General features: G+C 41.8%; 2 protein-coding genes across 4 annotated transcripts in view; one reads left to right on the plus strand and one right to left on the minus strand.

The window, feature by feature from the left end:
* The window catches only part of IQGAP2 (IQ motif containing GTPase activating protein 2), a 293,295-nt gene that overhangs the window by 186,548 nt on the left and 80,783 nt on the right, over positions 1-25,964 (plus strand). The window lies entirely within an intron of this gene.
* On the minus strand, positions 10,316-20,711 carry F2RL2 (coagulation factor II thrombin receptor like 2). Its single transcript, XM_056540387.1, has 3 exons — positions 20,617-20,711; positions 14,417-14,672; positions 10,316-12,577 (listed from the first exon to the last, which is right to left on the minus strand). Exons 2-3 carry the CDS (start codon positions 14,475-14,477, stop codon positions 11,316-11,318), a joined length of 1,323 nt encoding a protein of 440 aa, XP_056396362.1. The 5' UTR covers positions 14,478-14,672; positions 20,617-20,711; the 3' UTR covers positions 10,316-11,315.

Consider the following 25,964-nt stretch of genomic DNA (forward strand, 5'->3'; position numbering starts at 1 on the left):
TGTGTCCAGAGTGTTTGAGGCCTCAAAGTCAAGTCCTACAGCCACCATCAAGTCAAGTAAACTAAAGTCACAGCTTTATGAGTCAAGTCAGTTCATGTCATCTGTCAAGTCAGCGTGGTCTGCATTCAATTGTCGGTTCCTACTACAAGTCCCAGCAAGCCCTTAAGGTCTCTGCGTCACTGGTCACCTCCTTGAGCCCTGGCTGAACTGTATAGACTTTACCAACTGTCTACCCTCAACTGTCTACCATTGTGCGTAACCTGGCGTCGAAGTCTTTATTGCCCCCGTGCCTAGCCCAGGATCCAGCAGTATACCTTTGGGTGGTTATAGGCTAAACCACGCCCTGCCGTCACGAATACAAGGGGTTAATGCCAGCTGCCCCTAGGGTAACAAGGGGTTATTGCCATCTGCCCTGCACCACACACCCTGTCACCACATTAAGATTGCAAGAATAGGTGGTTTTCAAAAAGGCAGCTCGGGGACAATAAACCGCAGCTGCATAAATACATATTGGATTTGTTTTCCGACCCATATTTAGCTATATATGGTGATTCATATGTTAGGCGCTGCTTGTTTATGTGGAATTGTATGCTTTCAAATGACACATGCACATATAAAGTAACCTAATATCCAGCATATGACTTATGGAAAACAATCTGCGTGCAGCATGTCTTTTTTACGTCATCATTTATCAGTGCAGGACACTTACCGTATTTTTCGCCGTATAAGACGCACTTTTGCTTCCCCAAAACTGGGGGGAAAAAGTCGGTGCGTCTTATACGGCGAATACACCCCTATCGCGGCGGTCCCTGCGGCCATCAACGGCCGGGACCCTCGGCTAATACAGGACATCACCGATCGCGGTGATGCCCTCGATTAACCCTTCAGACGCGGCAATCAAAGCTAACCGCCGCGTCTGAAGGGAAAGTGACACTAACCCGGCTGTTCAGTCGGGCTATTCGGGACCGCCGCGATTTCACCGCGGCGGTCCCGAACAGCCCGATTGAATAGCCGGGTTAGTGCTTACAGGACACCAGGAGGGACCTTACCTGCCTCCTCGGTGTCTTCTCCGTTCAGGGATCCCCTGTATGGCCGGCGCTCTCCTTCCTCGTCATCACGTCGTCGCGTACGTCCGTCGGTGTGCGTAACGATGTGATGGCGGCGACGGAGAGCGAGGATACCTGGCCGGCAGCAGAGGCGTTCCGGAGCGACAGGGACACGGCGACAGCGATGGAGCGGCATCCAGGGCAGCGGTGACGGGTCCGGAGCGGCGGGGACACGTGAGTATTACCTCCTATGCAGTGGTCTTCAATCTGCGGACCTCCAGATGCTGGGAGTTGTAGTTTTGCAACATCTGGAGGTCCGCAGGTTGAAGACCACTATTGGGTTCAAAATCTTTATTTTTTTAGATTTTGCACCTATAAATTGGGTGCGTCTTATACGCCGTTGCGTCCTATAGGGTGAAAAATACGGTACATAGTTAGTATAAGGGGAATTCTATTTGGTCTCCAGATGTCCTATTTTGTTTCTTTGGGAAGACTTGGTCAGCTTTTGGGTAGATCCCAAATCATCATCTCTCTGTGAAACCTATATAAGAATTCTGTATTGTTTACTGTATATTTTCTACAAGGAGAGACCTTATATCTACACTTTATGTGGACGAACTTGTCATTTTGACTAGTCTTCTGTCTTGAATGTTGTGATAGTCCTTACTAGACCTTAGTGTGGGTACTCTAGTCTTGTGGGTGGTAACAATCTAGTAGAAGGAATTATATGGTAGCATTGCTTACATTTATTCCATAGGATGGCTTTGTCCTAGGTCTTATCAGACTCTCTCTAAACCTCACAACTCCCTTATAGATCATATTTTTGTTATGATTCTGCCAATGTGTTATATAACAGAAATAATAATATTTTAAGTTAGTTGAAAAACACTAGTCATGGCATTAACAATATTGTACAATGTACCGTATATACTCGAGTATAAGCAGAGTTTTTCAGCACGATTTTTCGTGCTGAAAACGCCCCCCTCGGCTTATACTCGAGTGAACTCTCCGCCTGTCAATCCCTTCATCAGTGGTCTTCAACCTGCGGACCTCCAGATGTTGCAAAACTACAACTCCCAGCATGCCCGGACAGCCGATGGCTGTCTGGGCATGCTGGGAGTTGTAGTTTTGAAACATCTGGAGGTCCGCAGGTTGAAGACAACTGCGGCCTTCATCATAATCATCCAGACCCCCCTTTTAGTTTTCTACTCACCTCCCCTCGGTGGGAAGGAAGGGTGAGCTGGTCCGGGCCATCCATGCTGCAGGGACCGTCCGGTGGGGAGGGTTAGTCGTTCCGGGCTGTCCATCTTCTCCGGGAGGCCCTCTTCTCCGCTCCGGGCCGGCCCCAGAGTAGTGACGTTGCCTTGACGACAACGCACAGGGACATCCGTGCGCAGCAGACGTCCGTCACTGCGCATGAACATCCCTGTGCGTCGTCGTGAAGGCAACATCACTAGTCCGGGGCCTGCCTGGAGCGGAGAAGAGGGCCTCCCGGTGAAGATGGACAGCCCGGAACGACGAACCCTCCCCACCGGACGGTCCCTGCAGCATAGATGGCCCGGACCAGCTCACCCTTCCTTCCCACTGAGGGGAGGTGAGTAGAAAACTAAAGGGGGGGGGGGGGTCTGGATGATGACGAAAGCTGCAGTGGTCTTCAACCTGGGGACCTCCAGATGTTTCAAAACTACAATTGTAGTTTTGCAACATCTGGAGGTCCGCAGGTTGAACACCACTGATGAAGGAATTGACAGGCGGTGATGATGAAGGGGGGGGGGGGGGGTGATGACAAGGGTGATGATGACAGGGTGATGATAACGGGGGTGTTAATGACGAGTGTCTGGATGATGACGGGGGTCTGGATGATGACATGGGGGGGGGGATGATGTATTTCCCACCCTAGGTTTATAGGCGAATAACTTTTCCTGCTTTTTTGGGGTGAAATTAGGGGCCTCGGCTTATATTCGGGTCGGCTTATACTCGAGTATATACAGTACTTGTATTGACATAATTTGAGTATATATTATTAAATTGATTTTGTGGTTAAAAACTTGCATTTTTAAAATACACTTCTTGATTAGAGATGAGCGAACTTACAGTAAATTCGATTTGTCACGAACTTCTCAGCTCGGCAGTTGATGACTTATCCTGCATAAATTAGTTCAGCTTTCAGGTGCTCCGGTGGGCTAGAAAAGGTGGATACAGTCCTAGGGAAGAGTCTCCAAGGACTGTATCCACCTTTTCCAGCCCACAGGAGCCCTTGAAAGCTGAACTAATTTATACAGGATAAGTCATCAATTGCTGAGCTGAGAAGTTTGTGACGAATCGAATTTACTGTAAGTTCGCTCATCTCTATTCTTGATAACTCCTGGTTAATAGTGGTGTCACTCTTAGGCCCCTTTCACACTGCCGTTGTGCCCCGTCGGAAAACGTTAGCTATGCCCTTTGTTTGTTTTTTTTCCTTTAAAGGGGTACTCCACTGCCCCAGCGTCCGAAAATGTTCCAGACACTGGAGCAGTGGAGTACCCCTTTAATTTCCTTTATCCAGACAGGGCGTAATGGGCAGCAACGGGTCCCAACAGATCCCATTAACATGTTGTTTTTTAACGGGAGTAGTGGGAGAAAAAGACGGTGTTGCAGTATTTCTTCTCCCGCTATTCTCCCCTGGTTTCCTTACATGCGTTGCACTGCCGTGGCACAATGGCGGAGTGAAAGAAGCCTTATTTGGGACCGTTATCAATAAGCCAAAGCAAAGAGGGGTTAGAAAAAGCTCCTTTCTTTTAGAAGAACTTGGGCATACATGTACAGTATTGTGACTGCCCATTGATCTCGGTTGGTACATTCATTGCCCCATTTCCGATGATACAACGCTTGCTACCAGCTTCTCTCCCCTTAAAACTGATGAGATCCCAGCAGTGAGGCTCCGTGTGATCTGGTTTTGTAATAGGGAAACTAACCTCTTTATTCTTATTGAGAAAGCTACGCAAACCTACATTTAACCAACTGGGAGTTATTTACGTGTTTTTCTTCTTTAATGCCATGAAAATGGTTACTTGTTTCCGGAAACCACACTACAAAAGATTGGACATTCATATATTTGATGTAAAAGGAACAAGGACAACTTTTTGCTTTCCTGGAAATGACCAGAACGGCAGCCTATATATTTATAAGCGCAGTGAGCGTTGTTCTACATATTTCTTTTTTCTTTCTTTTTTCATAACGGAAGAAACATTCAGCGAATTTCTCCATAACATGTCTCTTCTATCAAGCTCCATGGAAACAAGGACCTATTATTGGCTCCGTATATGTGTTTGCCTGCTAGAGTAATGAAGAGTGTTGAAGACCCCATATAGGCTATTAGTACAATTAAAATATGTTTAGTTGCTATAAAAGGATATAAAGATACATCTATTGGGAACGGTATTGTAATTCTTCACATCTGTTGTGTTCACACTTGCAGATGTTCCTTTCCATTCTTGAAGATGTTGTTTTTCTTACTTTTGTATGGCCAATTAACCCTTGCTTTGGTTTCTGCTGCCATCTGGTGTTTGCTAGCAGAGTACAACTTATGGGACTGAAAACTGACATCGTATGAAGACTATGCTAACACTAGTCATGAATATTATTGGCAGACATACTAGAATATATTATCAGTAGCCTTGACAATACTTTTCCATCTGTTATAGATGGATTTTTTCACACAGTTTGACTGAAAGCAATGATTGATGATCGGAATTGCTGTGTGGTACATGGTCATTTGAATTCTTTTGCAGTAATCGGGATATTTTGGGGAGTCTTTTTTTAGGTATAATTTTGATCAGTCAGGTGGTAAAAAGAAAAAAATTATATACTTAAAGGGGTACTCCACTCCAAACGATCTTATCCCCTATACAAAGAATAAGGGATAATATTGCTGACCCCAAGGGTCTGGCAGCTGGGACTCCCCCTGCAATGTCCCCCCCAGCACCCTAGCATTCTGAACATTTATGTTGAGAACGCCAGCTGTGCTAGGCTGCAGGTGGCCTCAGGCATGACAGCTTGTCATTTGTAATCCAGCACGGAGCGGAGATTGCTCCATGCATGTGGATTACTGGGGTGCCGAGCCGGAGATTGCAGGGGTCCCAGTGGCTGAACCCCCGCGATCAGACATCTTATGGCTTATACTTTGGATAGGGTATAATATATATAGGGACAGAGTACCCCTTTTAACTTAATTTCAATCCCTCATCCACTGCTTAATAACTAAATCACAAAGCCTGTGGATATTGGAGATCTTGCGCGCCCCACCTTCCCTTTGAGGATGCCCCAAAGATGCTCAACAGGGAGACATGCTTGGTCTGTTCATCACCTTTACCCTCAGCTTCTTTAGCAAAGCAGTGGTGGTCTTGGAGGTGTGTTTGGAGTCATTATCATGTTGGAATACTTGCTCTGCGGCCCAGTCTTTGAAGGGAGGAGATCCTCTTTTAAAGAGGCTTCCTTCTGGGACATCAGCTATGCGGTACTATTTCATGCAGTGTGCAGCGTTTAGTTTGAGCACTGACAGGCCAATCACCCCACCCCTTCAATCTCTTTAGCAATTTCTCTTTAGCAATTCATATTTTGATTTTCCCAAGACAATCTTTGGATATGAGGCTGAGCACATACACACAACTTCTTTGGTCATGCATGGCAAGGCCAGTTCTGAGGGCAACATGACCTCCAAAACCGCTGTATAGTCATGCCCATTGTGCTGCAGCCTGGTTTCATTTTTTAGATCCTTAGAGAGTCTTTTGCCATTAAGAGCCATGTTGAATTTCCAGTGACCAGTATTAGAGAGTTTGAGAGCAATAACATCAGATTTAAGGCACTTGCTCCCCATTCTCACCTCAGATCTTGTAACCTTAAAGGGGTATTCCAGGCAAAAACTTTTTTTTATATATCAACTGGCTCTGGAAAGTTAAACAGATTTGTAAATTACTTCTATTAAAAAATCTTAATCCTTCCAATAGTTATTAGCTTCTGAAGTTTTCTAACTGCTCAATGATGATGTCACGGGAGCTGTGCATGCTGGGAGAATATCCCTTGCATGATGGGAGAATATCCCCATAGGAGCTGGACAGCTCCCGGGACGTGAGTCCTCAGAAAGTAGTTAGACAGAAAACAGCAACTCAACTTCAGAAGCTAATAACTATTGGAAGAATTAAGATTTTTTTAATAGAAGTAATTTACAAATCTGTTTAACTTTCCAGAGCCAGTTGATATATAAAAAAAAAAGTTTTTGCCTGGAATACCCCTTTAACAAGTCACATGACACCAGGGAGGGGATTGGCTAATTGGGCCCAAATTGAATATTTAACCTTAGGTTAGGTTTCTCACTTTAGTTGCAAAGGTTTAGACACTAATGGCTGTGTGTTGAGTTATTTTAAGGGTACAGCAACATGAAACACTGTTATACAGCCTGTGCAATCACTATTTTATATTGTAGCTGAGTGTCATGAAATGATTGAGGAGAATAAAATATTTACAAATATGTGAGGAGTGGACACACCTATGTGAGTTACCGTATATGTCTTCTGTATACTTCTTTCATATATTTATGGGTTGCCAGTCATTTAGAATTCTCCTTCATGGTTCCCCTTCCATGGTGCTCTATTTCCCATGATGCCTCTGGCTTTTCTCAGGCCGAAGAGTCTCATTGCATATGCTCTAAGGTCAGTCCTCTTAGGGAAGACAGTGATAGATTAGTGACATAGAACATTTTTCCCCTTATTAGTACTAGAGAGCATCAGTGTATTCTGTTAAGATGCAGCTTCAACCGTCGCCTCATGATAACTCCTATTCTGTCAACTCCTACAAGCAGATAAGAGCATTGTGAAGCTGCATCTCTAGGCAATACTAATGAAAGCCCGTAAAGCACATAGCCGAGACAGGGGATGAAAGTCAGGATAGTTATATAACTCTGCAGCTAATCACTCCCTTAGTTACTTATCTATTGAGCAGCACTATGCATTGGAGAAAATGAGGAGGGCAAATCTTCAGATAAGAGGGCAGGGGGGATCCAATAGGGGATAATGTAATCCTGTAGTTTACAGGAAGCCAGCTACACATTTATTTGGGCTTTGAGTGATGGGTACACAGGCAATAATCTGCATGTTCTTCCAATAATCCCCCCCCCCCCCCCCCTTGTAAGAGGGTCTTAACAAACGTAAGATTGAAAAACCACATAATGATCATTGTTCCTAATCAAACAGTCAAACGGAAGAAAGTTAAAATTATTATAAATACACCTTTATTGCAATATAAATCAGTCGATATAATAGTAAATGAATATAGTGGCAGCCACATCATGATAAATGCCAGCACAGGATGATGCACTATATATAACATTTATGATATAGAGGAATAGTAACTGTTGTTACCAAGAACTGACCCTTTATCTAGTTAGAATAGACATGGCCTTTTTCTGTTTCTTTCCTGGTTTTCATCACACATGACACTAATAGTACAAGAATCCAGTGCTCATAGCTTGAGCATGCCCTTTCTTGTCACCTAAGGCCCTTTGAACATTGGAAACAGATTGCTACAGTGTACAGTAAAATCTGCAATAGTGGACATTCACGGGGAATAAAAAAGTGTCCACTATTGGGAGATGTCCCCCAATGAGAAAAAAGGCTTAAACATCTAAATGACGGAGTACTGTTCTGTACTCAGTCTAGAATGTAATTGCCTACAAAACACGATAAAAAGCTAAATATCAATAAATAATTTTGCACCGTAATAAGGCTTTAAAAAATCTCTACAATAGAATTAATTAGGAAAAGTAATGCCAAATCATTCATGCCAAATCATTCCCCCCGCAATGCCCGATCATTCACTCATTCGCTCATCCCCCTGTTCTTACTTCTTACCTGGCCAGGCAGTGATGAGTGATGCTCCTCTGTGCTTCACTCAGTGAGGACAGTGACGGCCGTGAGCAGCTGCGGCTGCCAGCAGTGACAGGTGACGCTCCATACGTCACTCGTCATGTCGGGCAGCTGCTGCTGCCCTCTGTGAGTAAGGCGCAGAGGAGTGTCACTCGTCACTTTGGGCAGCCGCTGCTGCTCATGGCCATCACTGTCCTCACTAAAGGAAGCGCAGAGGAGCGTCACTCATCACAGCCTGCTGGCCAGGTAAGAAGGTTAAAGAGCGGGGATGAGGGAATGGAGGAATGATTTGGCATGGGGGGGGGGAGGGTTTGGCACAAAGGGTTTGCTGGGGCTACTACAGGGGGGTCCAGCAGGGGCCAGGGCCCTCTGGGAACCCGAGCCACTTACTGGGGTATTGGCTGTACCCCCCTGACAGCAACCCTGTGTACAAGGTAGGGCAGCACATAAGCCTGGTTGTCCCCTATTGGGAGTGTTTTGTCCCCTATTGTTCTCTATTGGGAGTGTATTGTCCCCTATTTGGTGTGTCCACGACCGCTATTGGAAATGTCCCTTATTCAGAGGGTGCAAATACATTAAGTCCTATGGGACTCAGCCGGGGAATTAAAAACTGTCCACTATTGGGAGGTGTCCCCTATTGAGAAAAAATGTGTCCACTAAGGGAGATTTCACTGTATACAGATGTAGTTCTTAACCTTTCCACCTGAACACACTCATTATAGTACATCTAAACGGTGTTTGTAGACACGATGAAAACCCTTTAAAGCCCAATCTGTCATCAGACTATTCTGCCAGTTTGACTGATAGAATTCACCAAAGAAAGCACTGGAGACTTGGTTTCTGAGGCGAGTGTATTTATGAGGAGGACACACTCAACCCCTCCTACCGCCACCTCAGTGGTGATTGACAGCTAGCGGGCTGCTCTAAAATTACTTCATGATTACACCGAACACCAAAACTTTTATCATCTCTTCCCCAGACATCCACCACACGAACAGGGTCGAGCATCATGGATGCACAATTATTATTATTTTTCCCCTGCAAACAGGTGGATATTGAAACTAAACTCTATGCCAGCCGAGCAGTGAGAGCGCAGAATATATGTGGAGGTGTATGCGTCTACATAACTCTATATAACTCTAGCATGACTGTATAGGTCAGAAACCAATCTGGATAAATCCCTACCTATGTACCGGTTGTATTTGTTGTCTTGATGAACTTGTTAGCCAAACTATTAGGAGAGCAGACCTGTTCCTAAAATATGCTACCCTCTACATAGGCCAGCATGGACTGGTGATGGTTTGCTTTAAAGTGAATATAATTATTTATTTTATTTATTTAATTATTTATATATACCGTATTTTTCGCCGTATAAGACGCACTTTTTCTTCCCCAAAACTGGGGGGAAAAAGTCGGTGCGTCTTATAGGGCGAATACACCCCTATCGCGGCGGTCCCTGCGGGACCCGCGGCTAATACAGGACATCACCGATCGCGGTGATGCCCTGTATTAACCCTTCAGATGCGGCGATCAAAGCTGACCATCGCGTCTGAAGGGAAAGTGACACTAACCCGGCTGTTCAGTCGGGCTGTTCGGGACCGTCGCGATTTCACCGCGGTGGTCCCGAACAGCCCGACTGAATAGCCGGGTTAGTGCTTACAGGACACCAGAAGGGACCTTACCTACCTCCTCGGTGTCTTCACCATTCAGGGATCCCCTGTATGGCCGGCGCTCTCCTTCCTCGTCATCGCGTACGTGCGTCGGCATGCGTAACGACGTGATGACGGTGACTGAGAGCGAGGATACCCGGCCGGCAGCAGAGATGTTCCGGAGCAACGGGGACACGGCGACAGCGATGGAGCGACATCCAGGGCAGCGGTGACGGGTCCGGAGCGGCGGGGACACGTGATTATTACCTCCTATGCAGTGGTCTTCAATCTGCAGACCTCCAGATGTTGCAAAACTACAACTCTCAGCATGCCCGGACAGCGGCTGTCCGGGCATGCTGGGAGTTGTAGTTTTGCAACATCTGGAGGTCCTCAGGTTGAAGACCACTATTGGGTTCAAAATCTTAATTTTTTTAGATTTTGCACCTATAAATTGGGTGCATCTTATACGCCGGTGCGTCCTATAGGGCGAAAAATACGGTATATATATATATATATATATATAATATATAATATATAATTTTTTTTTGTATGATTCAAAATCTACACTGAAACATATTCCTCACTTTTTTAGTGTCTTTTTTTATTTTCTTATATATTTGTATTCAGTTTGTTTTACATGCCTGGCTCCCTCCTCCCCCCCCCCCCCCAAAAAAAAATAAAAATAAAAATAAAAAAAAAATTAATAAAAAACACTCCCAAAACTACAACTTCTGCCCTGTCCCCAATGTACTAGAACCACTGACCAGCAGTAATTTAGTGCAAGGCACAATCCTTGGGAACATCCCCATGATTTATCCTTGGAGAAATGCTTTTTTTTTTTTCCATAATAAAGCTATATGCTTATTAATTTAAGCTTTTATAATAACTTTATTTATAAATGGGCCCATGTATGCAATAGGAGAGTTTTTTAATCACATTAACATTTTTTTTTACATAAAACAAAAGAAGCATCATTGTTCTATGTGAAAAGGTCAAAGGGCCCATAATTGTTACCGGCCAAAATAGCTGCACTGTTTTATCCAGGATTTTTGACAGATGATTTGTGATGAATGTGAACACATCCTTATTGGAAAAGAAGTGTCACATTCAAGGTTTGGGGTAGATGCATGGACCCTTTTTTATTTTTTTTATTTTTTATTAATCTTTTAGACGGGTTGGCAAAAAATTACTTTTTAACCATCATGGTTTCCACATTTTTACAGTACGCAGAATAAGTTTCTGACATAGCCTAAGTGCAGATGACCCACATGTGTCTATCCCGCCAGCATTAGACTTGCCCTGTCTATACAATTCCACAAGTTGGGAAAGAAGTCTAACATATGTAGCCAAGTTTAGATACCTGCTTTTTAGAAAAAAAAAATTCCTATGTAGTCAAATATGTCCAAGATTCACAGAACACAATCTATAGATTGATGTATACATATTTCCGGCATGTCATCTAAAACAGTCAATAATGTCCTATCCAATGGCTGAGCCATGTAAAGTGCTAAAATAATTCTAGAAATTGTCAGTACGTCATTTTCGAGAGGATAGAACGTGATCAAGTTGTAAGAAATCCAGCTGCATCCATGTGTTTCGCGTTTCAAGTAGTTTTCTTATACTGCAACCTTTCCCCTTTGTTTTCAACAATTCAATAACAGACCAGCAGATGGCGCAATAATATTGGCTACCGTCAGATACAATCCGGCCCATCCTTGCAGTTAGGCGGCGAGTAACGTTGTGTGTGTTTCGTGAGGCAGCTTATGGATTGTAGCATATTTGTTGGAGGGTTTAGTTATTTCGGACATAAGAAAATACAGAAAAGGATCCAGGCAACTGTTCAAACTGCTGAAACACAATGCAATGAGATAAATCCCATACAGATCATCCATTGTGGTGTAGTAATATCTGACTTGGTGTATAATAAGGATAATGTTACTGGGAGTAAAGCACACTGCGAATATAACCAGAAGCAGGACGGTTATTTTTAGGTAGTGATACCATTTCTGGTCATTGGCCCCCAAGGTTTTAATGATGGAAAAATAACTAAATGCAATGACAGAGAATGGGATAAGGTATCCGAACACCGCCAGCGATATGAAATAAAAGAACTGAAATGCGTCAGCCGAGGTCTCATACACGTCATTGCAGGTCACAATGGGCGGCTTCTCCAACTTGTAGGTCTGTCTGTTTATGAAGAATGGTATCATGAATATGAGGACCGTGATCCACACAAGGGTACACATCAGAAGGGCGCAGGTCCGTTTTGGTAGACTCCGATATATGAAAGGATGGACGAGCGCGATGTAACGGCTGATACTGATGCACATGAGGAGAAGGATCGAGCAATGCATGTTTCCATAGAAGAAAATGGTCACAATCCGACACATTCCTTCTCCGAATATCCAGTTGTTACCGTTCAGGTGGTACGCGGCCTTAAATGGTAGCACGAGGCAGAAGAGTAAGTCAGAAATGGCAAGATTCGTGTAGAATATGGCAGTGCAGACCGTTCTGGCTCTAGAGAAGAGCATTTTTAGGACTATGGCATTAGAGGGTATCCCGATAAGAATGACTAGGATATATATGGCTGGAATCAGCTTTGTACTGGTAGAGCTTGTGAGGTATGACAGAGTGGCATTGTTGATAAAGTCCTGCTTGGTTTGCCCAATGTTTTTACTATTATTTGAGATACCATGACCTGAATTAGGCTTCGAGACTCTATGTTTAGATAAATGCTTTGAGGTGTTATTTCTTATTGGGGGCTCGAAGGCCTTATTTCGTGATGAGGGCTTTGTGGCTTTTTCTAAAGGAGGCTTGAGGATTCTGCGATCAGATAAACTTTCAGAGACTCCGTCATTTGCTGTTTCCTCCCAGATTCCATTAATTTCATCAAACTCTGGTTTCTTTGTTTCTCCAGGGTACAGTCGAAAAGTCCTTGGCCTGAAGGTTTCAGATAGATTTTTCTCCCCTCCGAAATCTTCGCCTGAAAATTAAAGCAAATATTTATGAATTGCGGACTTCTTCTTAAGTCAGTGTTTCCCAACCAGGGTGCCTACAGCTGTTGCGAAGCTACATCTCCCAGCATGCCCGGACAGCCGAAGGCTGTCCGGGAATGCTGGGAGTTGTAGTTTCGCAACACCTGGAGGCACCCTGGTTGGGAACCAGTGTCTTAAAGGCGTACTCAGGTAAAAAAAAAAAATATTATTTTTTTAAATAAAAAAAACTGATTTGTAAATGACTTCTATTTAAAAATTTTACCCTTCCAGTACTTATCAGCTGCTGTATACTCCAACGGAAGTTTTTTTTAAACTTCTTTTCTGTCTGAGTTCAGTGCTCTCTGCTGACACCTCTGTCTGTCTCAGGAACTGTCAAGAGCAGGATAGGTTTGCTATGGGGATTTGCTCCTGCTTTGGACAGTTCCTGCACGCACTTCATTGATAAAGGTGTTTTACCAGCGAAATGTCCATTCTAATTGGTCAGTTCCTCCAGCCATTGACGCGTTTCACAGATCTGGACTGTCTGTAGCATGAAGACCATTGTATGTTTAAAATGTTGTAACGCGAGGTCATTGTAAGTTGAGGGACTGCTGTATCTCCATATACCAGTGTGGGTCTTCTCATGACTAGGACAGATTCTAAGCCTCTGCAAGTAAACAGTGAAGTTTCACATGACAGCAAGCAGAGAGGTAGAAAAATGTAAGAAATGCAAATAATGAAGTAGAAAATTGTACAGTATAACTTTTTTTTATATGGATTTCCTGCTATGCAATGAATAATATCTAATAAGTTGTAAGGGGTAACATTAGTATACAGGGATTACTGACGTAAATGAAAGAAACAAGATGATCCAGCACTGACAAAATTCCCAGCTTTATTCAATCCTCTATAAAAACAGCACGGCAACACACAGTCTGAGCAATCTTGACGCGTTTCGAGTGCATGCGCTCTTTGTCAAAAGAACTCACATAAACCCTGATTGTGAGGTGTCCCAGAGTATGGACCACCACAGATCAAACATCTATGGCTTATTCTTAAATCTAAAAGTGTTATAACTTATCTTACCACAGGATAGGTGATAAGTATTTAAAAGGTGGGGGGGGGTTCCCTATTTATCACAAGAATGGAGGTCCCTTTCCTCTCAAGTAAATGTAGAGGCAGGGCGCATGGTTGGCCACGGCTCCATTCACACTATGAGAATGCTGAAGATAACCAACCAAGCCCTTTATTCACTTGGGGGACAAGGGACCTCTGTTCTTGTACTCAAGTGGTCAGATCCCCACTGTTCAGTTACCGATCCTGCGACTAGGTGAAAAAAAATGAAACTTGAGATTATTATGATGTTTAAATCCAGTAGAACCCCATTAACCGCTGTCTGTGAGCTGAGATTTACATGGACCATTAGAACTGAGGGGATTCTCTACATACTAAGTGCAGTGTTTTTCAACCAGTGTGCCCCCAGCTGTTGCAAAACTACAACTCCCAGCATGCCGGCACAGCCTTTGGCTGTCCCGGCATGCTGGAAGTTGTAGTTTTGCAACAGCTGGGGGCACACTGGTTGGGAAAAAACGTTTTAAGAGCTTGACTTTCTGACCTACTAGTAGAACTTCAATGCGTGTATTTAAACACGTACATTAAAAGTATACAATTGCGCTGTACGTGAGTATTTGTGACGATAAAGTGTATTCTGCTATCACATAATGAAAAACCTGATTTTCTAGTTTTTATGATTTCACAACCTTATACTCCTATGCTGGCTGCCCTGATAATGTCTGCGAGCAGGATACCTGAGAGAATCTGATTTACATGTATATATAGTTACTTACGGTCTATGTTGTGGCCAGTCACGGACAGGAAGAGCAGAGCCAGCAGGACTACTATTTCCATTTCTCGGGCTTTCTCTGGTCGCCTTGTCCTTTACTTGTTCATAGTAGAGGATGTCCTGAACAGGCGGTGCAGTCTCCTCTGTGGCCTCATGCCGTATGTCTTTTGTCAAACAATGCAGGAGCTCAGTGGGCTGTGTAACATGTTTCCTCCTCCTCAAACATAGTGACGCATACAAACATACATGACTGGACAAGGCTACAGGAAGAAATAAAGTTTTTACAGTGCTTCTTAACTCTTCCCTATCTGGAGCCATCAGTTTTCATTCAATATAATAAATGCCGCTTGCTCATTTAACATGGAGCAGCAAAACTTTTCTACAGCCTGATGTCTATTGTCTAAATTCTATTCACACTCCATAGACTGCAATAAACAGTAGCATCGTCTACTCTACAGTAATATAGTTTACAGTACTACAGTCTACTAATGGATAAAAAAATCACTGAAAGTAGATTTTTTTTTTTTTTTACCATTTTGTTCCTTCATGACTATTGAACATATCGCTCTAGCTCTCTGTCTGTCTATCTCATATCTACAGTGGGGATCAAAAGTTTGGGCACCCCAGGTAAAAATGTGTATTAATGTGCATAAAGAAGCCAAGGAAAGATGGAAAAAAAATCTCCAAAAGGCATCAAATTACAGATTAGACATACTTATAATATGTTAACAAAAGTTAGATTTTATTTCCATCATTTACACTTTCAAAATAACAGAAAACAAAAAAATGGCATCTGCAAAAGTTTGGGCACCCTGCAGAATTTATAGCATGCACTGCCTCCTTTTGGCAAGTATCACAGCTTGTAAACGTTTTTTATTGCCAGCCAAGAGTCTTTCACTTCTTGTTTGAGGTATCTTTGCCCATTGTTCCTTACAAAAGTCTTCCAGTTCTTTGAGATTTCTGGGCTGTCTGTCACGCACTGCTCTTTTAAGGTCTATCCATAGATTTTCAATTATGTTGAGGTCAGGAGATTGTGAAGGCCATGGCAAAACCTTCAGTTTACGCCTCTTGATGTAATCCCCCGTGGATTTCGAGATGTATTTAGGATCATTATCCATTTGTAGAAGCCATCCTCTCTTTAACTTCAGCTTTTTCACAGATGGCATCAAGTTAGCATGCAAAATTTGCTGAGATTTTTTTGAATCTATTTTTCCTTCTACTCGTGAGATGTTTTCTGTGCCACTGGCTGCAATACAACCCCAAAGCATGATTGATCCACCCGCATGCTTAACAGTTGGACAGAGGTACTTTTCATTAAATTCTGTTCCCCTTCTTCTCCAAATGTACCTTTGCTCATTCCGGCCAAAAAGTTCAATTTTAACCTCATCGGTCCACAGAACTGGTTTCCAAAATGCATCAGGCTTGTCTAAATGTTCACTTGCAAAGTTCAAACGCTTATTTTTGTGGTGAGGATGTAGAAGAGGTTTTCTTCTGATGACTCTTCCATGAAGACCATATTTGTACAAGTATCTCTTTATAGTGGAATAGTATACCACAACTCCAGTGTCTGCCAGATCTTTCTGGAGGGATTGTGCAGTCAAACGTGGGTTTTGAATAGTTTTTCTCACAATCCTGTGAGCTGTTCTGTCTGATATTTTTCATGGTCTTCCAGATCTTGCTTTAACTTCCACTGTTCCTGATGACTGCCATTTCTTAATTACATTCTGAACAGAGGATATTGACATCTGAAAATGTTTTGCTATGTTTTATAGCCTTCCCCAGCTTTGTGAGCATCAACTATTTTCAGTTTCAGATTTCTAGACAACCGCTTAGAAGAACCCATGGTGCTGATTGTTGTGGCAAGGTCAGATGAGTCTGGGCATTTAAAACCTTTGAGATTGACATCACCTGGTCTTCCCAGATGATGATTGAGAACAATCCATGACACTGACAGGTCTCAGCTTTGCAAAGGGGGCAGTGCATGCTATAAATTCTGCAGGGTGCCCAAACTTTTGCAGATGCCATTTTTTTGTATTCTGTTATTTTGAAAGTGTAAATGATGGAAATAAAATCTAACTTTTGTTGACATATTATAAGAATGTCTAATCTGTAATTTGATGCCTTTTAGAGATTTTTCCATCTTTCCTTGGCTTCTTTATGCACATTAATACAAATTTTTACCTGGGGTGCCCAAACTTTTGATCATCACTGTATCTATCTCATATCTATCTATCTCATATTTATCTATCTATCTCATATCTATCTATCTCTTATCTATCTATCTCTTATCTATCTATCTCTATCTATCTCATATCTATCTATCTCATATATATCTATCTATCTATCTATCTATCTCCAATCCAATCTGTAAAACAATTAATAGAACAGAGTGATGTGCACTACGTAAAATTCTCCAGGACATGTAGGGATAAAGAAAACCAATAGGATGGCCACTTACCAGGTTTTGTTGCACTCAGGGTACAACTCCTATATTCACATTACAGTCAGATGTTGGCCCCTCCGGTGTCTTGGCACATCCGCCGTCCGCTGGAAATGCTCATGATTGTTTAGCGTTACATTACTGTATAATAAAGTCCTCTTGCTTATGCATCATGGACTTTGAGTATACCTTACCTGTTGTAAAAATGCCCGAGGAGAAGCCCCATCTTTACTGCCATTTTGCCTATTATGCATAATCCAATATATCCATTTTCAATCCAATTTATCCATCCATCTCCAGTCAATTCAATTCATTCATATTCAATCCATCTATCCATATCCAAACCATCCATCCATCTATTCATTAATCTTCAGACCATCTCCAATCCATTCATCAATTTATCTCCAATCCCATACATTCATCTATCCATCCAGCCATATCCAATCCATCCATTCATTCATCTCCAATTTAATCCATCCTTCTCCAATCAAATCAAATAAACCAATCTCCAGTCCATCCATCTTCAATTCAGTCTAATCTATCCATCTCCAATTTAATTTAATACAAACCAATTTAATCCAATCCATCAATCTCCAATCTAATCCAACCAATCCATCCATCTCCATTCCAATCTAATCTAATTCATCCATTTTATCCCTTCAATCCATCATCTATCCATCTATCTATATCTATCAGCTTGTCTTCTTGTCGTTTGAAAATGTGTTGATGAAACTGGGCTGTATATGTCAAATGCAATCCATCCATCTATCTCTAATTTATTCATCCATCTCCAATCCTAATTTATGGGGATTAGGGAGAAAAACCTAGCTGGACACTGCTTTGCAGAGGGGCTGACATGGGATCACTGGTTTTGTTGTGTATATTGGGAGCATATTGGCACAGTTCATCAGTTGCGCCTGGTCAGTGTGCTTTTTTGTGCACACTTTTCCCAAAACTTGCAGTGGAGCACTTCATAGTTGTAGCATGTGCAGCCGCTCACTCTATTATTTTTGGCACAAACCCTGTTTATCAGAAGTTGTGTCTTCGAGGATTTTTATTTCTGTTTGATTGATGCAGCCAGCTGATCCGTGAATGCTTGCTTGCTGGTCGCAGGGCTGAATGATCCTATGAATGTTTATTTGCCCAATAACACAAAGGGACAAGGGGAAAGATAATATTGTTAGTCCTCTTTTTCTTTAATATCAGAGCTGTCCAAGATGTGGGCAAGCCTGGGGCAGGATGGACTTGTTCTTCCTTTTTCAAAAGGGAATGGCCATATAGCGTTATCCCTCAGAAATAGTCTATAAGAGAAAGTTCAACAGATCTTGTGGAAAGGGAAACTCCCAAAAGAGATGAATATGTTTTTCTCTATAAATGGACACCTTGATCTGTACCTTGTCTAGCATAGGTTCAGACATGCATGAATGACCTCAGAGACAGTCCCCCCCAAACAACCATCCATGACAAGTCCTTGTGTCCCGTGAATAGCCTGCCAGAAGCCATTTTAGTTCAAATAGCCTTGGCAGTGGTGGCATGATGCCCTGGAATAGACTCTGTGAAATCCTTAGTCCTTTATGAGCCTGTGGAACATTTAGCATTTTCACATGTGATCCTCCAGTTGGTGCTTCCATACAAAGTGGGCAACATCTCCATAGAACCAGAGAGTCTGGCGGTTGTAAAGAAAGGTCCCAGCCAAGCCACTACCAAAGAAACAAGAGGATAAAGCATGACATTGACCTGCCTGCAGAGCTTTTCTTCTTTATGACAGTCCTACAGACACTGTCACACACACACAAGAGCCCTGCAGCAGGGTAGGGACATTTAAAACAGGGTTTTTTGTACATAAGTCTGCTTTATTCATTCCATTTTAGAGCCCTAGACAAGGTAAAAGAAATGGTGGCAAGAAGAGAAGCGTGCCTGAAGCAAGAAGCCAGTGTCACACTTAGAAATAGCCTTAACGTGTTTCCAGTCTTGCAGAGTCTTATGCACTTGCCGCAGCTCCTATATTTACATTATATAACTCATAGTTGATCAATTGACACATTTATGCTTTCTCTGCTGACAATAAGCAGGAGACCCTCTCTCACCCACTCTCGGAATCTCTGTGCCGTTTAAACATGGAGATTATCTCATATTCTGGAAGGAATTAGAGTGGAGTTAAACCAGGTAATTGTTGAATGTGCAGCCATGATAAGAGACCTGCAGCTGCACATATAAAGATGTGATCTGAAATACGAGAGCCAAGTGAGCTCACCGATCCCTACAGATAGGGAGGATATTTTTTCTAGGTTACATTTTAGGGTTTTTGTAGCTAGTTGGTGCTGTATAGGAAATGCTATTTTACATAATTCCAAAAAGGATAAGTTGCTAACTTAATTGTATATGCAGCAATGTTGACCATATGGTTGGTAGACTAGACTTTTTACAGAAAAGTGGCTTCTGCGTGCTCCTAGAACATACCTCACATGCCAGTACACCACCGCCCATTCAACGTAAAGGAAGACTGCTTGAAACTACTTGAAGTGCATGTGAGAGCATGTATGTGTGTGTGTGTGTGTGTGTGTGTGTGTGTGTGTGTATATATAATATATATATATACATTACAGAAAGCAAATGAGAAATAAATGGTGCCTGAGAGAGCAGCAACGGAAATGTTATGACAGTTTTTTTCTGATGTCCTGAACTGTTGCTGCCTATAAAAAAAAGATATTGTGATATTTGGGTGATAGATGTATATTGTTGCATATAATGATGATGATGCAGTCCTCTAACAAGTAAGCATAAGGTTTACCAAGGAATAATGTTCGCTAAATTAAAGGAGTATACAGAATGCTGGTGACTCACTTCCTTTGTAAAGGTAGTAGTCATAATCCTAGTTAACCTTTTGAGCCATACATATTGATTAGGCTCTGTTCATACCACACTTAGCATCTACCTTTGCCAAATGGATTTGTAAGGCTAAAGGACAAATCAGTATTTTTTTTTTTTTTTTTTTTTTTTTTTATGGTAAGGAATAACACAGTAGACTACACTATTCCATAAAAAGGTATACAGAAAAAATAAAATAAAAAAAAGCTTCCAGATTACAATGGTAATCTAGTGTGTGTGTATGTAATATATGTGTATATATGTGTGTGTGTGTGTGTGTGTGTATGTAATATATGTGTATATATGTGTGTGTGTGTGTGTGTATGTATGTATGTATATATATATATATATATATATATATATATATATATATATATATATACAAAAGCCAAAAAAGGTATTGCAGCACTACTCAGCCTCAATGTGTGGGTGCCAGCGTCCAAAAAACTTCTTGACCAAAAGTCCTCAGTTTCAATAGGATCCAACAATAACGCAGCACTCCAAAGAACGGTGAAAAAAGTGTTGATTTATTCCTGTCACATCAATACAAGCAACGTTTCTGCTCCTATGGAGCCATTTTCAAGCTTAGTGTCACACATCAGTAGGGGGTTTAAATACCCATGTGCATTAAACATCATACAAATTTCAATTAAGTGCTCATTACATAAAAACATTAAAATTTTATAAACAGTGTGTACATACATCTTCCATTGTGTATATATCATAAATCTTCAGTGCATGTTTCATATATTAAAGTGCATATTAGTGCATATAAGTGTTTTAAAACATAGCAGCGCTCGAAATTGAATGCTCCACTAACATAATGTTAATACATAGCAGCTGTATGATATAATTATACATATATAATATAATGAAATGGGGAGTTTGACTCTTACCCGCTCTGTACTTGTTTAATGGCGTCGGTAGCGTGGGTGAAAACACCACTGCGCCTGTGCAGGAAGCGATCCCAGTCCAGGGCTGTCGCGCGAACAAGTCACGTGACTAACCCTGGGTCATGTGATCGCTTCCGCATACTACTGCACTGAAAGCGTCGCCCGTTGTCCTGGTTACCACCTGTGCTGATCAGCCCTGGTGTGAAGCAGAAAACAAACGCAGCGGATGCTATAAAGATATATGCCAGGCCTGAATACAAGTTAATCCATAGAGGCTTATGATGTATACTTATTTTTAACCGAATCTATATAAATAGTGCATGAAGGTCAGTTCGTTAACCAACAAGAGAATTGAATAAAGAAAATAAAGAAAAAAAAAAAAATACAAAAATAAAAAAATAAAAAAAATAAATAAAAACATAAATAAATAAATATTTGAAAATTAAATTAAAAAATTTTTATAATAAAAAAATACATAAAGAAATATAAATAAATAATATAAAAAATGAAAAAAATTTTTTTTTATAAATATCTTTTTTAGGACAATTTTACACCCCGACACACCTTACATTTACATCTCGGAACCGCTCCTCTTATGTAGGACTTTCATCCCTCGGAGTCATCTCTGATCTCCAAAGGGATGTCTGTCATCGGGAGACAGTGACATTGGGATTGTAGGGTCCCAACATGTCTCCGTCTACCCACCTACACCTTAATTGGAGCTTTTCTGCTATTATAGCAGCATCAGTCTCACTCAATGTGGTCTGGGTTGTCCATTAGCGATACGTGAATAATAAAGAAATAATAAAAAAAACTATAGTAAAGAAAAGAAGTAAAAAAAAAATTTTAAAAAAAGGAGAGATTTGAAAAAAATAAAAAATAGATGTGTGTTGAGACAGAGTCACCCACTAATTATATAGGGGGACTCTCCCTCAATCAGACATCAACCTGTTGGAGAGGGGAACTGACATGCATGCACACTGAACTAATTCAAATTCTATATTACCATATTATATTCAAGAAAGGCACATATTTTAAACATAATTCCTAAAGTTGATTAATCTCTAAAATAACGCCATACAGATGATATACACAGAGCGCCTGTGCAGGATCGCTTCCTGCACAGGCGCAGTAGTGTTTTCACCCACGCTACCGACGCCATTAAAGTACAGAGCGGGTAAGAGTCAAACTCCCCATTTCATTATATTATATATGTATAATTATATCATACAGCTGCTATGTATTAACATAATGTTAGTGGAGCATTCAATTTCGAGCGCTGCTATGTTTTAAAACACTTATATGCACTAATATGCACTAATTTGCACTTTAATATATGAAACATGCACTGAAGATCTATGATATATACACAATGGAAGATGTATGTACACACTGTTTATAAAATTTTAATGTTTTTATCTAATGAGCACTTAATTGAAATTTGTATGATGTTTAATGCACATGGGTATTTAAACCCCCTACTGATGTGTGACACTAAGCTTGAAAATGGCTCCATAGGAGCAGAAACGTTGCTTGTATTGATGTAACAGGAATAAATCAACACTTTTTTCACCGTTCTTTGGAGTGCTGCGTTATTGTTGGATCCTATATATATTTATATATATATAATAGTGTGTGTTTGCAGGATATTTTTCTCTGTCAATTCCAATACACGTTTACATGGCAATGGATTATTCAGGATAAAAATAAGGGGTATGTGTCAGGATTCGGCAGGCTGGAGGTGGATCCTCTGTGTCAGAGAGGGATTGGCGTGGACCGTGTTGGTGGACCGGTTCTAAGTTGTTACTGGTTTTTACCAGAGCCCGCCGCAAAGCGGGATGGTCTTGCAGCGGCGGTAGCAACCAGGTCGTATCCACCGGCAACGGCTCAACCTCTCTGACTGCTGAGATAGGCGCGGTACAAGGGATTAGACAAGAGCAAGGTCGGACGTAGCAGAAGGTCAGGGCAGGCAGCAAGGATCGTAGTCAGGGGCAACGGCAAGAGGTCTGGAACACTGGCTAGGGATACACAAGGAACGCTTTCACTGGCACAATGGCAACAAGATCTGGCAAGGAAGTGCAGGGGAAGTGAGGTAATATAGGGAAGTGCACAGGTGAAGACACTAATTAAAAACCATGCGCCAATCAGATTGGCGCACCGGCCCTTTAAATCGCAAAGAACCGGCGCGCGCGTGTGCCCTAGGGAGCGGGGCCGCGCGCGCCGGGACAGCACAGACGAGTAGTGAGTCTGGTAAGCGGGTCGGGATGCGCACCGCGAGCGGGCGCGTCCCGCATCGCGAATTGCATCCAGGCTAGGGACATTATCGCAGCGCACCCGGTCAGCTGGTCTGACCGGGGCGCTGCGAACAGGAGAACGCTGTGAGCGCTTCGGGGAGGAGCGGGGACCCGGAGCGATTGGCGTAACAGTATGCCAGGGTCAGGGGTGGGGGTTACTTTTTGGTATTACACTAAACCCTGTTCATGTAAATAGAACTAAGCTGCAGTGACCACTTATGGACAAGAGTGCTGCCATATCTGGAAAGGGAAAAGAGACCCTCATTTCTAATAATGGATAATGCTGGTGAATTTTTTGTGACCTGGAGAAAAACACTTTGCTAAGGTTACAACAGTGGACGACAGACTGTAGAAGCAGATCTATTGGCCTCATATGACTTCCCAGTTACGCCAATAACTCCTGACAAAGACTAAAAACATCTTATTCGATTGACTTTCCACAGATCCACATCGGTGCAGTATGCTGCTCAGCAGATATCTCGGTGAGTCTTGATGTAAGGCCACCTATAGTAAAGCCCCATTTATCTGGAATCCTTTTTATACATCACTGCTGAACAATCCACACTTTAAAAGAGTATCTGCTGGACCTTTATCCATCGAAAAACTATTGAGGATTCCTGACGGGAAGTATCATTGCCGGAAAACAAGGCAGCTATAGGGTGAATATTGCACTGAAGCAGCGTCTATTGATACCACTGCTGAACCGTGAACATGTTTTAGGTTTAGATGGTCAATGTAAAAAACTATCATTCTTTATGGAAATTTTTGTGTGTTTTCACCAGACATTTATTTTTAGGATTCTTTGGAAACTTTCCTCAGAAAAAGAGGGAATGACACAAGACCAGTTGGATTTTCCCTACTGATTCCTATTGTCTGTATACGGATAAGGAGTTTCAGAAGTGCTTGGCAGCTGCTTACTTTTCCTTCCTTTATAGACATAAACAGGCGCATTTCTGACTACAGTTATTATTGCAATTTCTGACTACAATTAAATATATTGGGGGAGATTTATCAAAACCTGTGCAGAGGAAGAGTGGTGCAGTTGCCCATAGCAACCAATCAGATTGCTTCTTTCATTTTCCACAGGCCTCTTTAGAGGCCTGTGGAAAATGAAAGAAGCAATCTGATTGGTTGCTATGGGCAACTGCACCACTCTTCCTCTGCACAGGTTTTGATAAATCTGCCCCATTGTCTTACCACGGTAAAATACATTGAGGCATGTAAATCTCTACATTAAGATAACATGTTATTACCACAGTGAAGTGAACACAGTGACATCACACTCATATATGTGTATGAAATAAATGAATATAATTGCATAATTTAAATACACATATATAGATTATGTATAACAAATGGACACTCATTTTAGTGAAAGTGCCTCTCACTAAAATATGTCACAGAAAAGTACTGTCCCATACAATGATTAGTCATGGTGGCTTTTTTGACCTCCATTCATTTTTAGTGTCTTGGTTAACAATTACTTGGCTCTTCTACCTCAAGCAACACTTCAGACATTGCCAGTAATGAAAAAAAAAAAAAAAGAAAAACGTTATGCTTATTTAGTTGGACTCTATGTATAACCCTGACAAAGTACTATGGAAATACAAAGGAACTATTCTTACTATTGAACAGAAACTTGTTGTAAGCAGAACAATGTGCCATCTGATCTTTGTATTTAGTGCCATCGATGTAGAATGTTCTCCATGCCATCTCTGGGGACTGAATAGCTTTGGCCTGTGCCCGGTCCTAAAGGTGTGGTAAGATAGGTAAAGTAAATTCATAGAAAACCTCTTTAAAAGAGTTGCTCCACAGATTTGATTCACCTTCATTTATCCATAGGTAAAGCAGCCCCTAATGGTAATGTAATTGGTATTGGAAATATTTCATTGGTAGAAATACATTTATGTAGCAAATACGTATAGGTATGCTCACACCACTTGCAAGATGTACTTTTCAAATATGTCAGAATAACGATACAGATGTCTACCAGTATACTTATTTTGTTTACTTCTTTGTGAGACTCAAAAGTGTAGTGGACCTTAAAAGTATACGTTCTGGAACGGACCAAATGTTACTATCAGTTCAGGTAATGAAGAGAATGTCCGTTCGGCACTGCGAATCCTCCACTGCTGGAGGTACCTGGATAGGGGCTTTTTATGTATTGGTTCTTGCTGAGAATGTGTTGGTGGGGCTGAGGCTAAAGGTGTATTCAGCAGTATCACATCAATGGAATAGAGAAAAGGATAGAAGCCGGCCACTCACCAGTAGATTATTTCTTTAGGCTTTATACATGCCAAAAATATACTCACATACACAGACGTGGGGGACATGACAAGGAAGAGCAAGGGGGTACAGTGGCAACAAGCTCCATTCCGCACACTTAAGTGCTTCCTCCGGCCATATGGCAGCAAAGCCGGTTACCTCTAAAGAGACTGTTTCTGTATAAGGGTATGTTCACACTGAGGAATTGGAGAGGAATTTCCACGAGTAACTCTGCTCACTTTTTCCTCTCCAAATCATTCAGCAGTGAAAATCCCCATAGAGCTGTGCAGAATTTCTGCCCCTCAGTTCACAATGAGGAATTTCCTCAAGCAGAATTCTTACGAGGAAGTATGTTCCGCTTGAAGAAAGAACATGTTCTTTCCTTCAGGCGGAATCAGCGTCATTCTCCCATAGAGATCAATGTTATATATATTTTTTCAGTCAGAAGCATTTCTGCGCGGAATCCGCGTGGTATTTCCGCATGAAAAAAAAGAGTATTTGAAAGAGGGGTATTGATCCACATGAAACCTGCATTTCCGCACGGAATTCTGCGCAATGTCCGCACGAAATCGCTGCTAATTCTGAGCGGGAAAAAAATGTATTTTGGGGTGGAAATCTTCAGTGTGATTTCCGCCCCAATTCCTCAGTGTGAGCATACCCTAAAGATTGTTGCATAAAGTCTGAAAGTAAAGTTCTCCAGTTAATTCATAAAATATGCTGTGGATATTCCATTTATTCCCTGCCGTTTCTGGGCTGGTTGGTGGTAGGACCATTAACTCTAAGCAAACCTCA

Source organism: Hyla sarda, chromosome 1, assembly GCF_029499605.1.
Source record: "Hyla sarda isolate aHylSar1 chromosome 1, aHylSar1.hap1, whole genome shotgun sequence".
Taxonomy (NCBI): domain Eukaryota; kingdom Metazoa; phylum Chordata; class Amphibia; order Anura; family Hylidae; genus Hyla; species Hyla sarda.

Bases quoted from the DNA above. Each gene is read 5' to 3' on its own strand.
- F2RL2 (XM_056540387.1), bottom strand. From the start codon at position 14,477: ATGGAAATAGTAGTCCTGCTGGCTCTGCTCTTCCTGTCCGTGACTGGC. The intron at 12,578-14,416 runs GTAAGTAACTAT...TTTAATTTTCAG, and splicing joins GACTGGCCACAACATAGACC to GCGAAGATTTCGGAGGGGAG.